At 47.1% G+C, this 16,260-nt stretch overlaps 1 protein-coding gene across 1 annotated transcript in view; it reads right to left on the bottom strand.

Annotated features, from left to right (window-relative positions):
- LOC119397219 (uncharacterized) overlaps window positions 1-16,260 on the bottom strand; it is a 34,711-nt gene that overhangs the window by 12,741 nt on the left and 5,710 nt on the right. Inside the window, exon 3 of the mRNA XM_037664654.1 lies at window positions 10,614-10,769. Coding sequence (XP_037520582.1) covers window positions 10,614-10,769 — 156 coding nt within the window. The remainder of the gene's footprint in view (window positions 1-10,613; window positions 10,770-16,260) is intronic.

Genomic DNA, 16,260 nt, shown 5'->3' with positions numbered 1-16,260 from the left:
TCATGAAGCTGGGCCAAAACATCCGAGCAGAGATGCGCAGGAACAACGAGCAAAAGCTCAGCACCGTCAAGGCGGGTGTTATAGCGGTGCAAGATGTCGTCGTGAAGGACGAACATCTGAAGGGAACGGTCAGGCTGTGGAGATTGCAGACCATCTATAATAGGCCGCAAAGACGAGTCGCGGTGTTGCTAGGCAGCCATGTAGACGAAGTCTGTAATGGAGAGAATGAGTGCTTCATGGTCATCTTCCGTCGTTTCAGGGGGATCGACTGGGTGCCGAGACAAGCAGTCGGCATCCTTGTGAAGTTGTCCAGATTTATAGGATACCGAAAAGGTGTACTCCTGTAAGCGCAGCGCCCAGCGACCGAGGCGTCCCATAGGGTCCTTGAGCGAGGAGAGCCAGCAAAGCGCATGATGGTCTGTAATAACCGTGAAGTGTCTGCCATACAGGTACGGTCGGAATTTCATGATATCCCAGACAAGAGCTAAGCACTCTCGTTCGGTGATCGAATAATTTTGTTTCGAAGGAGACAAAGGGCGGCTTGCGTACGCGACGACGCGGTGCATGCCCTGTTACTGTTGTGCAAGCACCGCGCCTATACCGTGGCCAGTGGCATCGGTACGAAGCTCAGTAGTGGCCGAAGGGTCGAAGTGTGCCAGAACTGGCGGGTTGGTGAGGATGGCAACGAGGGATGAGAAAGCGTGCGCTTGTTGTTGGCCCTAAGTGAATGCAACGTTTTTCAGTAGGCAGGTCAGAGGACGGGCCACGTCGGCGAAGTTCTGGACAAAGCGACGGAAGTAGGAGCACAGTCCAAGAAAACTGCGGACGTCCTTGGCCGAGCGTGGAGTTCGGAAATCTCGAACTGCTCAGACTTTCCCAGGGTCTGGTTGCACGCTCGCAGTGTCAACAAGATGGCCTAGTACGCAGATTTGGCATTGGAAAACATCAAGCACTGTGGACAGGCGAGTAAGGTGGCTTTCGAAGGTGGTGGAAAAAACAATAACATCGTCCAGGTAGCAAAGACAGATGGACCACTTCATGCCGCGAAGGAGAGAGTCCATCATGCGCTCGAAAGTCGCGGGAGCATTACACAAGCCAAACGGCATCACCTTAAACTGATAAAGTCCATCAGGGGTCACGAAGGCAGTCTTCTCTCTGTCCTGGTCGTCCACAGCGATCTGCCAGTACCCTGAGCGCAGGTCGATTGACGAGAAATATCTGGCGCCATGCAAGATCGAGTGCGTCGTCGATACGCGGGAGAGGATACACATCTTTCTTGGTAATATGGTTGAGATAGCGGTAGTCAACACAGAATCTCCAGCTATTGCCCTTTTTAACAAGGACAACAGGGGAGGACCAGGGACTGGAAGAGGGTTCGATTATGCCCTTATGAAGCATTTTATCCACCTCCCGTTGTATAATAACACGCTCCGGTGCTGACACACGGTATGGCCGTCTGTGAATGGGTCGAGCATCACCGGTATTAATGCGATGGGTGACCACGGATGTCTGGCCCAAATTACGGTCGCCGAAGTCAAAGATGTCCTGGTAGGAGACAAGGAGGCGGCGGAGAGCTGAGACTTGCTCTGAAGTGAGCTCGTCGGATATCATTGGCATGAAGCGGTCGCAAGAGAAACGTGAAGCGAATGACGGCATTGAAAAATCTGGGATCGCATCTGTGGTCAAAGCGGAAACTGTATAGTCGGCCAGTGGTGTCAGATGTGCAAGTCACATGCCGCGAGGAAGAACTTGCGTCGAGAAGCCAAAATTTAGGACGGGAAAAGAAGTTTGATTGGCTGTAACTGTCACCACCGTGTTGGGCAGCGTGACATTGCGCGTCATGGCGACGTCAGGAATCGGGACAGCAACATAATCACCATCGGGTACTGGTGGGAATGGCGAGAACTGGACTTGAACTGCGGCTTGCGGCGGAAGTCGAAGGAACTCGAGGGATTGTAGACGAGGTGGGCCGGCAGGAGCGGCATCTGAGAACGAAGGGAGTTCTAGCCGAAGAAGTCCTGCAGAGCAGTCGATAGCGCAGCGGGTGTGGTAAGAAAGTCAATAATAAGGATGAGGTCATGAAAGCAATTTTCTAGTACAGCAAACAGAACTGACGTGTGATGATCAGAAATTGTGATTCGCGCAGTGCACATTCCTAGTACAGCAGGAGTACTCCCATCGGCTATACGGACGGTAGGAGCAATCGCGGGCGTCAGAACTTTTTGGAGGCGGCGGCGGAGGTTTGAGCTCATGACAGATATTTGTGCACCGGTATCAATAAGAGCAGTCACAGGTAAACCATCAACGAGAATTTCAAGAAGGTTACGTCGCTTGTCCGGAGTAATGAGAGGTTTTTCAGTCCGAGTCGTGTATGCAGCGTCACGTCCGGGGGCTGCACCGGCTAGTTTCCCGAGTGGCGGTCAAAGGGAGACCGAGAGCGGCGAGGTGGGGGCGAGCGGGACTGGCGACGCTGGGGCAATGGCGATCGGCTGGTTCGATGTTCCGAAAAACGCTCCGCACTTGTCTCAGCGCGAAAGGACGGAGCATATGGCGAACATTCGGAGCGGGATCCCCCAATTGTAGAAGCTTGGTCGAGGTGATGAGGTCCAACGGCTGTGACAATGGCGGGCTATGCGTCCTATCCGATGGCACGTGAAACATATGGGCCGATCATCAGGTGTACGCCATTCGGCTGGGCTTTGTCGCTTCGCGGAGGGGAGGGTCGGAGTAGCAGCAGCAATGACTGGAGAAGCCGAGTTGGGAGTAGCATTGACACTTTGAAGGTTTGGTGAAATGCCCATACAGTCGATCCCGGATATATCGAATTATTGGATATATCGAACAGTTGAGAAATCCCCTTGAATTTCCCATGCAAAAGTATGGGGCTGGTGTGCACGTATATCGAACTCCCGCACAGCGAAACATCTGCAATATCGAACGCTGTGCCGCGCCGAAGCCCAGAAAATGCATTTTTCCCAACAGCTATAGATCATTTTTCGGCCGCGTTCTTATAAGTTCCAATCCTTCGTCGCGCGCAGGTGACGAAATTGCGTTGCTCTAGTTCGTTGCGCAGCGCTTGTCAGTTCACCGGTATATTTGACGCGCGGTCCGCAGGTTTTAACACATGGGCTAGCGTTTTTCAAAGAGGCTGATTGCCGAGGGTACCAAAATGAGAATTCGAAGTGACTTGGCAGCCTTGTAATGTTTGCATTCCCTTCCTTGTCTGTTCGCGCACGATGGCATGCGGGTCCGCAAAGCATGGCCTTCGAGATCCGCAACCTCGCGACGTATTTAGTGTTTTCGGTTTTAAAACGCTGATCTCAGAGGCTACGCTTTTTTTCGCATTTCTCGCCAAAGTAGCGGCTGCTTTCTGCAAAGCCACAAGTGCCATCGGTATCGCCAACATGTCGACGGTGGAGAAATGTTTATTCGTGCAGCGGAATGTGTACTTTGCGCTTCGTTCTTGATAAATCGCCATTCGGGAGCCGAACTAAACATTGTCCCGCTCGTAGCGATAAAAATAATGACCGGTGCTTGGAACGACGTCAAGTAAAGCACCGTCATGCACTGTTTCCTTACGGGCCTTGGTGCCAGGTGACGACTTTGGGCGCGTCATGACCGCCGACTACGGCGTACGGTGCGTCGGTGAATTTTGCGACTTATTAGCGTTTCCAGGCGCCGTATCGGACGGGAGCACAGCGAGTGACTTCATCGGTGCAGATAACGACGTAGCTGTTTCTGACTGCATCGATGCCGAGATCAGAGCTGACGCTGTCGGTGCTGCGGAAATGGACCCGTGCGGTTTGAAGGTGCCAGCCGCCGCTGCCACTGCTTACCCTTTACCGCGCTACAGAGCTCGCATCAGCGTTCAGCGTCGATCACTGCTGTTGTGGCGGAAGGTGCTGAATTTACTTATTTGGAAAGCTTCAATGATATTGAGGATGACTTGGTGAATTCACGGCGCGCAAGAAGCAAGACAAGTTGACGAACTTCTTTCATGCGAAATAAAGTACGCTAACTTGCAAAAGAAGTTCTCGCCTTGTTCTTTAGCATATGTGAGCGAATCGTCGTGTTCGCGCTTTTTACTATTTCAGAAAACTGTGTCGAGGCCTGCAGTGCTTTAATTAAAGCCTTAAATACGCATATTTCGTATTTCGAATTATCGATATATCGAACTATTTCGCGGTCCCCTTCGAGTTCGATATATCCGGAATCGACTGTATTCGCGATCTCTTGGCGCACCATGGCCTGTATTAACCCTTTGAGGGTCGAATTTTTTCGCGAAATGCAGTCCAAAAATGTGTAATTTTTTTATTGCTGAAATAAATTCTTCAGACGATTCTATTTAAGAAAAAAATTGTGTAAAATTTTTTTTCGTGACCGTAAAGTGACAAAAAAAATCAGTTTTGTTGCTACATACATATGGTTTATTCGTAGTAAAATCAAGCAGAATCCTAAAAAAAAAGAAGCTTCACAGTTTTTTATGAATAAAAATTATGCATTGTATTAAACATAGCTCACAAACATACAAAAATAAGCGTACCAGACTACGTTTCCGGTTAAAAACGCTCGTGCTCAAACACTAAAAACTTTTCAGCGTGTGATAGTCTTTGAAGCATGGCTCCCCGCGCACGCGTTTCAGATGTCGCTCCTTGATCGTCATCGGAGTCTGAACTCGTCAAAACTCCTCGTCTGACGAACTGAAATCCAATGAATCAGATTCTGATTCGGCACTTGGGAAATAGTCCGCATCGGAAGAATCGCTGCTCGACTCACCGGCAGCAGCGCAACCGACGCGCGCTTCCATAGCGTGAGCGAACTGCGTTAGTGAGCGCACGGAAGAAAACTCTATGGTTCTGCGCCCGTCCGGAAAGCAAAAGGAGTGAAAAAGCTACAGTAATACTTCGTCTTATCGCCAACAAGACGTAGTTAGTTTTTCCGAGAACCCAAAACAGGAAACGCAATCACGGCGGCGTCGTTTGTGTAATTTAGCGCCCCGCGGAAACAGATGTAATCGCGCGCCGGGGTGCAATAAATGAGAGAGTAACAAGCGGTCACCCTTTGAGAGATTAGAAACCAAACAGCCATCCGCTCTGCGGGTGCGAGAAGCGAAAACCACCCGAAGGACGAAACCGAAACGAGCCGGACCGCGTGCGCGCGTTCTGATGCGAGACTACAAGCCGCCGCGCCTCTTTGCAAAGAAAACAAAAAAAGACGGAGAGACATTGGCGCATTAAAAAAATTACACGAATTCCCGAAGCGTGGCAGCACATTCCAAGCAAGAGAAAAGGGAGAAGGCGCGCGTTTGAAACCAAACCGCGCCGCGGGCGCTCTCGGTTGCGCAAGCGATAGCCGGCGCGCGGCGCGCCATTTTGCGAAGCATAAAAAAAGCAACAACGGAGAGACATCGGCGCATGAAAAAAATTCCACGTATTCCCGAAGCGTGGCAGCACATGCCAAGCAAGAGAAATCATCGAAAAAGGCGCGCACTTTAAACCAGCTGCACCGCGAACGCGCTCGGATGGGCAAGCGATAGGCGGCGCGCCGTTTTGGGAAGCGAAAAAAAATACAACGGAGAGACATCGGCGCATGAAAAAAATTCCACATATTCCCGAAGTGTTGAAGCACAGGCCAAACAAGAGAAATGATCGAAAAAGGCGCGCGTTTTAAAAAATATACGCTATGCCGTACATGTACGACGAAAACCCTTTGGTACCAGGAAGCTTCTGCCGTACATGTACGGCGAAAACCCTGAAGGGGTTAATGAAACAGTAGCGAGATTGTTTCCGGTAGTGTTGTCGTTGGACATAACAGGAGCCATAGCCTCGAGTTCGCGACGGACAATCCTGGTGACGTTTTCCGGAGCTGGTAGTTGATGTAGCGTGGGTAAATCTTCGCAGCAGGACGCAGCCGCCGTGTTGGGAAGACAGTCACACCGGTGAATGATGCGCCTATTTTTTGCCTGTTCGAAGCGACGACATTCTGCAATGACCGACTCCACAGTCGAGCAATCCTTGCACAGCAGAAAATTAAAGGCGTCATCGGCAATTCCCTTTAGTATGTGTCCGACCTTGTCCTCTTCAGGCATGTCCTTGTCTATCTTGCGGCACAAAGCCAACATGTCCTGGATGTACGCGATGTACGGCTCTGTGGAAGTCTGGACACGAGTTGCGAGCTCTTTCCTTGCAGCTGCTTGTCATCCGATAGGCTTCCCAAAAAAATCGCGTAATTTTTGCTTGCAGACATCCCAACTTGTCAACTCTTCTTCATGCGTCTCGTACCAGAGTTTTTCAGTGCCACGCAAGTAGAAGAGGATGTTGGCCAGCATCAACGTTGGGTCCCAGTGGTTGCTGCTGCTGACGCGCTCATACAGAGCCAGCCAGTCGTCGACGTCCATGCCACTTGTGCCGTTAAATGTGCCAGGGGGTGCACCACAACGATCGGCTGTGGGCCTGACGGATCTTGTTCACACTGGGTCGCTTGGTCTGTCATCGTGGCAGCTGCAACGCGCCGTCCGCTGCGAAGATCCAGTTCCTGGTGCTTTATAGCGAGTAGTACCCCGCACCTCCACCAAAGATGTTACGGGGAATAAACTATATACAGTAGGCTCCTGTTAAACGAAAGCTGAAGGGACCAGGAAAATATGTTCCATTTAACAGGAGTTTCGTTCACTAAGAGATGAAAAGGGGTGCAGAATTCAAGCACAAAACCAATCATGTTAGAGGCAGTTGTTCCATTTAAGCAGCAATTTCATTTAAGAGATTTTCGTTTATTGAGAGTCTACTGTACACAGGGTATATTTGACAGTAAAAGCGTACAACGCTGCTGCAGTCCAAGCGCGTTCCACTCAGCACTTAGTCTTCGTCGTTTGCTGCCTTTCTTCGCTCGTGACAATATTATTCAAAACACTAATATAATAATTGTTGGGGTTTAACGTCCCAAAACCTTGATGTGATTTGGGAGCTGGAAATTTTGACCACCTGGGGTTCTTTTACGTGCACCTACATCAAAGTACGCGGGCCTCAAGCATTTTCACCTCCATCGAAAATGCGGCCGGGATTCAATCCTGCGACATTCGGGTCAGCAGTCGAGCACCGTAACCACTAGACCACCATGGCGGGTATTATTAGAAACGTTAGAGAGGCATGACCATGCAACCTATAAGGCCATATTTCCACAATGTTTAAAGGGTTTTGAGCTCGATTCTGCAAAGGATAGCCACCTCACATTTTCTTTTTTGCATCGTTACATCTTTACATAAATGATATTGTTAGCATTAATAATAACACCATCTTTATCACATATGCAGATGACACAACCATATTTTTCTCTGGCAATAGCATCGACTACCTCATCTCTTATTGTAATGGCACCTTAGTTCAACTGCAACAGCGGCCATCATTCAACTCAATGATGATTAACGAAAATAAAACAAAGGCTGTTGTCTTTCGAGTCAAGAATAAACCTATCCCTCCTCATGCAGACAGCACTTTTAATTCCCTTCCAGTTGATATTGTTGAGCACTTTAAATGCCTTGGTGTTGTATTTTGAGCACGTCTTGGGAATCTCACGTGAATTTAGTACTAACAAAACTAGCTCGCATAACTGGAATAGTAGGTCAGGTCAGATACATTCTCTCTCCAAAACTTAAAATAACTGTTTACAATTCTCTTTCCTATTCACATGCGAACTATTGTTAACTTGTCTGGGGTATGACCACAGTCTCTAATCTACAAAAACTAATGTTATGCAGAAACGATATCTATGTAATGTTTGCAATGCTGGGTATAACGCAACAACCACGGGCTTCTTCCATAAAACTCGCGTTATTACAGCTCATAAACTATACTATTATCGGTTGAGTTCTAGATTTAAATATGAAGCAAGGCATAATATACAAAACTTACATAGTCTAGGCCATTTAGAACGAAGTTTGAATGCTGGCATGGAGCCAGGCCCGTAGCCGGGAGGGGGGGGGGGGATTGTTTTACCGAAAATAAATGGAAATCAGTGTTTTTCTGCAATAGTGAAGGTTTTCGGCAGTTGGGCCGCCCACCCCCACCCCCTCCCCCTGAAAAAAATCCCTGGCTACGCGCCGCGCATTTGTATTATTTAGGGGTGTGCGAATATTCGAACTTTATAATATTTTTCTAATAGTCTTTGCTATTCGATTCGCACCAAAATTTTACTATTCGAACCTCCGGAAAATAAATGTAACAGTTTTTATAATGGAAAACAAATATAACAACGATAAATCAGCATGCAAAATGCTTGGTCTTGCGTTATGGGGCACCGACGTGCGAAGCTGCTAGCCGCCTCCACCAGTGATCTGAGCGGTCACTATGCGAAGAGCTTGGCCGGGCGGTCTGCTGTCGATGCCTCAAGTGCCCATCCACGATTCCGAGGAGCCAGCGGGCGATGACATTCGTTGCTTGCGACGAAGTACATTGCAGCTTCTTCGCTTTTGCAAAAAAGCCGCAACTTGTGCGAGTTAGGCCTAACCACAACTTCGAGCAGTAAGCTCGATTGCGGTGTGCGTGGCCGCGGTGCCTGATGTTTCAAAGTACGTCATGCTCGATTGCCAGTACAAAGAGTCGTTCAACGATGGTCTTCGTCACAAGGTCCAAAGTGCTGACAAGCAGAACCTCTAACTGCAGGTCCCACGAGTCAGTCCTGATGCGTGTCTGCAATGTTCGCGACGAGCGCGGCGCACTATCGTAATCTGATGATTGACGCTTCACTTGCAGCTGCCAAACTAAAGCGTAATTATGTTCTAAGTGATCGTCGACCCGTGAACACAGAACGAGCGAATGCGTCACTAAGCTGCGCGGTTCAACAGTGACCTCGCGATGCGCAAGCGGCAGACACTCTCCAGGAGCGTGCATCAGACCAATGACGAGGCGTGCTGGAGCAACATCACGGATGCAGCCAATGGGAGACCTCAAAACGAACTTTACACATTTGTTTTTTGTAGGCTTGTTTCTGAATAGAGGACCTAGCTGCGGCGGGAAATTTGAAGACTCAGAAATGCTCTTTCCGATGAGCCCAAAATGGTGGTGCCCGGTTGCGCCATTGCGAAGCTATAATGTTTTTCGAATTTAATTTAGAATATGCTTAGGAATCCTCTGCAACTTTTTTTTTGTAATTTCGCTTCGAAGTATTAGAAAAATCGAGAATTATTCGAAAATTATTCGATTCAATTTGCACTCAAAATATTGCTATTCGCACAGCTCTAGTATTATTCTTTGCCATCACTGTTAAACCATCTTCAGTTTTGATTTGTTTGGTTGTTCCTCAGCTAAACTTAGATCTAAGATTGATAAAGAAAACAGAGTTCATTTATCGTGGCTTTGTATTCTTTTATGCTTCTTTTTTTTTTAGGCTATGGTGTATTACTTTTATTCTGTGCTAATCATATGTTTTTTGCTCATTGACTGTTTTTCATTGCTGTTGCCCATATGCCATAAATTACGTTCAGGTGCGGACTAGCCAAGCCGCCTATTGGAAGCTTTTTACCATTGTCCTCCATCTGTAGAATTGTACACGATGTAAATAAAAATTTGATTTGATTTGAGGGGCTTGACTTCCTAAAGGAACAGTGGGCAATTAGAGATGCCACAGTGAAAACCTTCTGATTAGATTTGATCACCTGGAGTCCTTTAAACACTAAACACAATGAATCTGTTTAGATTGACATATTTTACTTTGAGAACTAATGATGTAAATTTCACCATCATAGGTTTCTTAAAGGGGTCATGAACCACTTTTCCAAGAAATGACCTAATGACCTCAGTATCGAAGTTTACTGCCTCCCGAATCGATTGCCGCAAAAATTTCTCGAATCCAATGAGCGGAGTTACGGGGTTTGGGCGCACGCTCTCAGCGCTTTTTCCCTTTTCTCGTGCCGACGAGCACACTGGAAGCTAGACAGGGAGGGATGGCACGGGGGAAAGAAGTTACGTCAGCGCGCGTCATGAAACGCGATCGCTCTCCTGCTGTGATTCGCGTGCGCGAGCGCGGCTACCGTGTACTGAGGAGTGCAGCGCCAGCAAGTGGCGGCACCCCGTGGCAAGAGGCGCATCTGATCCTAACGCCGCTTTCGCTTTTCCGTCGGCTATCAGCCCATGAGGATGCTACGTCTTTTGCGATGCGGCGATGCAGATCGCGACGTCAATCGGCAGACGCCCCCCGCCCACCGACGAGAGTGAGAACCGGCCTCTGTTTGAAAAGAGGCTATCGCCTGCTGCTATGTGCAGCCAGCAGCTTTGCAGGCACCCCGATGACGTCACGAAGCTTTGACCAATCGTAGCAACAGAGAGATGTGCGGCGCCGTCCCAGGCGCGTGCTGTGTGTTTTTGCCAAAATACAGTTGCGCGCGCTTGTTTATGCAAATTTTCGACGTGTTTTTCGAGCTCGCCGCATCAAATTATATAACATCACACAGTAACCCCCCTTTTTTTTTTTCAAAAATTGCTTCAGTGTCTTTGAAGAGCGTTCATGATTGCATAAACTCCTTTCCAATGTCATACAGGGCAAAATATTTCTGCCTGTAGTCACTCTCACCAGCAACATGGTTAACCAGTGTAAACATTATACAAAAATTTTACTCTCACCTTTAGGTGGTTCAGAAGGTTCCTTTCTAGGCCTTACAATCAGAGGCCGCTTGCAGACCTCGGGAGGAGTTGTTGAAGGAGCCTTCTTGGACCTCTTTGCAGCAGCTTTTGGGAGCACAGCCCACTTTTGCCTCGAGAGGGAAGGAGTCCAAGAATCTGCAAGAATTCAGAATGAGCATACCTCATACAGAAATGCATACCTATCAACACCGATATCTCCGTGGATGACTTATGCTACCTTGAGTATAATTAAACTCTAAGAGCACATTGGCTGTGCAAGATGAAACAAAATTGTGCAAAAGTCTGCTATAAAGAACAGTACAAGATAACGAGGAATCTATTCCTCTCGCTGATGCAAGAACAAAACAAAGAATATTGCAGCAATTAATTACCCAAGCTAAAGGCATGTCTAGAGAGGTGTGGCACATAACTAACTTCATTATTAAGCCATCCCAAAAACGTGTAATTGTTCCAGATCTGTACAGCCTTGAATACAGCGAAGCCGACCTTCCGAATAAGTTTAATGATTTTTTTGTTACTACAGCCCAAAGTCTCTTCAGAACTGATAATACCGATCTATCTTGCCACCAATACAAGACGACACCTTCGCGTTCCGAGAAATTACTTCATCTGAAGTACTAAAGACCGTCAAAGAGATGGCTGTGAACAAGGCACTTGGGCACTATGAAACAACAGCTACCCTAATAAAACACAGTATCGAATTACTCTGGCACCTACTGACAAGCATTTTTAATCTTCACCACAGGGATTTACCCAAACCAGTTAAAACTTGGTAAGGTAGTACCAATATATAAGACTGGTGACCATAATCACCTATCAAATTATCATCCGATTACAGTACTCTCTTGCATAAACACACTCTTTGAAGAACTCATAACGAAAAGAATGACTGAATGAAACTCTTTATCAAGACGCGAACATGGTTTTCGCAGAAACTGACATCCACAGCTGTCATTTTAGTGTCCAAAAGTCATTAACCATGCATTGAACAATGGCGAAATGTGCTTGGGCAGATTTATTGACATCAAAAAAGCAATTGATTCCATTGACCAACTCATCTGCAAGCTTCAGCGGAATAGAACTGCAATTGGGCCAGATGGTGAGGATTCATTGTGGGAGAAGCGCAAGAAACGTAGACGAAAAAGAGGAGAACGACACAGGACAGGCGCTACAGGTGCTAGACACAAGACAGTGTCTTGCGCTTCGCCCACAATGAAGCTTAAGTGGTATAGATTTCATGGCACAACGATTACAGTGATGCTACCGAGGACTCCCGATTTGGAGCAATTTTTGGAGCAGCAAAATTTCCATGTTGGAGCTCTTTGGAGCAGCAGCACTTTCTATCTTGGAGCACTTTGGAGCAGATCATTTTGCATCTGGGAGCACTCTGGAGCACTTAATTTTACATCTTGAAGTGCACTAGACAAGCAAATTGCATTAACATTCAAGCACCTGAATAATTATTATGGGTCTTATGAAGAGCTAGAAATATTTCAATTCATCGCAAATCTCATGGAAATAATCAGCTTAGAAGAACAGCATATTTTACTCGATAATGCAAAAATAAGGGCTCATACAGTTGAGTGTCCTGGATTAACCTCTTCGGTGATTATTTTCGACACTAGCAAATAAACAGAATACCGGATCAATAAAATTTTACTTTATGAAATAACACTCTATATACGTGGTAGACAAACGCCATGACGTACAACAGTGCATCAATGCCAAGGAGTCACAATGTTCCTAATGCATTCCCATAAGACTGCTTCAAGGCAAAAGCCAGGTTCTTCTTCTCGATCGATGTGTTGATCCTCCCCCTCCCTCTCTGCAAGCTTTCTGCACCTCACATTGTTTTTGCACTGCCTCCATGATCGACGCACCGATCACGGAAACGGTGCAAAGCGACGATGTCACGTGATGACGTCATCACGTGACATTACAACATACAGTGAACTCCCGTTAAGACGAACTCTGTTAAGACTAATTCTCGCTTATGCCGAACAACAGAGAACCATTTGTTTAGTTTCCCATAGACTCAATGCGAAAAAAATTCGCTTAAGACGAACCGCCTAACTGTACTCTTCTGTTAAGACGAACTTTCGCGGGTGATCAACAACGCTGGCGATACTGCGAAACGAACACTGCAGTCATGGTGGAGCATTCAGGTGACCGAGAAAAAGCAAAAAAGAAAAAAAAAAGCACTTCAGGAGCAAAACGCAAAGCAAATCGCGAGGCGGAGGGTGCGAGATAAATGAAAAAGGACTGTTGCCGGATAAAGCCGGTGTCCCCTTCACCCCCAGCCAGTGGGTGGGGGAGGTGCGGGCTTTATCAGCAAGGAAAGCAACAAAAAGAGTAGGGGGATTTACAACTGGGACCCCCAAGCCATTGCGTCCTTTTGTATCCCCCCCCGCCCCTCGTTCTGTTTCCCAGCTCGAGTACAAAGGAGAACAGAACACAAGAGCTCCACCACGGGGGGCAAACGCAAGGTGAATGAAGGGAAAAAAATAAAGAAAAAGCCACGGGAACAAAATTATCTGTGCATTACAATCGAGTACGAAACCGAAACCACGTTGTCAGAGGGGTCAGGTGCATTGTCATTGCCATCATACAATGACGGCCGACCATGTTTTATGGTCTGTTCGCGTTGGTTTGTTCGTTCGCGTAGGACCTGTGCACGTTGTATCTGTTGCCAGTGAAGTGCAAATTGTGATGAGCCATTTTGATTATGGAAGTGCACGACAAGAGAAGGCTATTTTTTACACTGAATATAGCTGCGTCATGTCTTTTTCATGCGTGCGAGGCTTGTGACCGTGAGTAGCGCAATGGGATATCTTCAACTGCACGTCGATCAGGAAAAGTTACTACGGGCCGAAAACGGCAAAATATCCGGACCTCGAAGAAAACCTTGCAGGCTTTCATAAGCAACTCAGCATATCATGACTTTGTCAAGGCAACAGTACGACACCGAGGCGTATCCAGAAGCGATCTTAGAGCCAGCAAAACAGGCTCACAGAAGAAAAGGAACTCCCAGGAGAATAAATTTACATTATTTGAAGATAAATTGTGCTTCTCTCTCTCTCTTTTTTGTAATCGTCAACACAGGAGCGTGCTACAGTTTTATCATTAACCCTGTATTGCCCAAAAGGTGTTCTGCCTTGAGAAAAATTGTGAGAAAACACTCACCACATATACTCTTCCTGTAGAGTTCATTTTAAGAAAAAAAAGGGTGGAATTTTATTTCGGACATAACTTGATTACTCTTAATTAAAATTAATTAATTTGGTTAAATGAGTAACTCAGTGTAACCTAATTATAACATGTTAAATATCCAATAACGGCTTTTCTATGAAGCTTTGACAGGTTTTTTACCTCTTTTGAGGCATTATATTTTATGTATCAAATATGATACAGTGAGCATTACAGGATTAAAATGTGGTAGCAGTATCTTCATGAAATTTTTATTTTTGGACCCGCGAAATCAGGTGCTCGTACGGTTCGTGTAAATACTCTGCTTGTAGTTTTTCTCTATATGAGCCAAATAATTGCTTTTTCTTGTCTTTTTGCCCCTATTGTAAGTCTACTCCAGTCAGTGTTTTCAAGTAACATATTTGGATGAACTTGGCATGTTGGCATCTCTTTTTGGGGGCACTTCTGATAAGCCAAACTACTGATAAGACAAACAGTTGATCGCGATCCCTTCGAGTTCGTCTTAACGGGAGTCTACTGTATGACGCCATGATGACGTCGCAAGTTCCGACAATCTATGACGTCATGACGACGCCATCACGTGATGATTATTTTTGCATAAATCGATTGACGGCACCACCGGTCAATTTTCGTGTTTGATGAAGCATAGGCTTTCGCATTAATATTGCGTATTGAACGTTAACAGCCTGGCCGTTAACAACCTGGCCTTGCATACCAAACTGTTCTCCACCATGTCACCTTCACCTCTGTGCCATGTGCGAAACAGCTTCATTTATCATCCACTGAGATTGGAATGGGTCCTCAATTTTATTTTTATTTTTACTGTGATATGGACACTCTCGTTGGGTTTTCGCCGTCACCGTTTGCCGTAATTTTCCGTACAAAGTCCAAATTGATAACATCAAGCGCATTCTAACCGCGGGTAAAAGCTCGCGAGTGCTCGTGTCGAACACGGCTGAAGCAGAGATTACACGAGCCGGCCATCACCGTCGCGGGGAGAGCGCATGCGATAACATCCCGCGCGCGGGCCTGCCGGCGACTGCCCATCAAACAGAGGAAACGCCCCGCCCGCCTTTCCTAAGGAGCATGAAGGGACGCCAGGGGTGGGGTGATAGAGACTGCATCGCACGAAGGGCGCAGTCACTGGTGCACGCTATCTCGAGGCATCAAGAGACCGCTCGTAAACTTGCTGTGCTCTCAACACTTACTTCGCATTTAGAAAACTCGCAGCATGAAAACCAATTCGGTTCCTGGTGCGGCCTTATTCCCTTAATCCAGCGTTTTGCCGAGTTACACAAGATCGGATCCAAAAGAGTTAGCTGTGAGCTTTACTTCCTATAACAATACAATTTGTTGGTATCGCATTCGTTGCTTCACCCTTAAGTGAAAGTTTTTTTTAACCGTCGGCTATTAGCCCTAGAAAGCGAGGGGCAGACAACATGGCATAGCCGCTTCACAGTGGGCCGTCAGTGACGGGCCCGCTACTGACAGCGGCGCATATTAAAACGCAATTACGGCTGCTTCGACCAGGAGGCATGTTTTTGTTGCTCAGATGACATTTTATTGCAACAGCAATTCTATAAACACTCTCGACGGGTTTTTGTGCCGTCATGTCCCGTATAAAGTCCAAATTGATAGCATCCCCCCGTGCGTCGTATGTTCTACCGCGCGTAAAAGCACATGAGTGGGGCCGACGAACGCGGCTCAAGCAGATACTAAACGAGCCGGCCCATCTCTGTCGCTCAAAGGGCGCATGCGATAACATCACCCTGCTCGGGAGGCCTGCCGTCGAAGCAGAGGAAACACCCCACCTGTCTTGAACATGCATTGAAAAGATGCGAGGGGGAGGGGGGTGTCGCTAGAGCAGCAACTTTGAACTTTGATTTTAAGGGTGGGGTCGCAATCGCTGGCGCACGCGGTATGGGCAGCCATGCGCGGTATGGGCAGCCATGCGCAGGTGGCTCATTATACCCTTCTACATGCTCCGCTCTCAATGCGAACAGACTGTGCGGAAAGAGCATCTCTTCCCTGGAGCGGCCGTATTCCCTCACACCAACGTTTTTTAGAGTTACGCGAAGTCGGATCCTTGCTATCCCATTCATTGCTTTACCCTTGCGGTGAAACTGACATTTTTTTAAAAAAAGCAAGCAAAAAATTCGAATCTGAAACCTAGCAGTCACGAGCTCGAAAGGGCAGGGCTTTTAAGGGGTATTTACTGCAGAGCGATTACAAACCCGGATGTGCTGGTGGAAGGAATTACGAAAAATTTCTTCTGGATGAAGATCCATGGATAAAGTATATCTGAGGAAAAGTGTCAATGCGTTCCCACAGTTCATGTGCTCTTCATTAGACGCAAAGCACGGAAAATTCGATATTCTTCCATATATCTATTGCTAGTGATCCCAGATTTCATTCCGCG

This window comes from Rhipicephalus sanguineus, chromosome 6, assembly GCF_013339695.2.
Source record: "Rhipicephalus sanguineus isolate Rsan-2018 chromosome 6, BIME_Rsan_1.4, whole genome shotgun sequence".
NCBI classification, from domain to species: Eukaryota; Metazoa; Arthropoda; class Arachnida; order Ixodida; family Ixodidae; genus Rhipicephalus; species Rhipicephalus sanguineus.
This window is presented reverse-complemented; position numbering and strand designations above follow the sequence as displayed.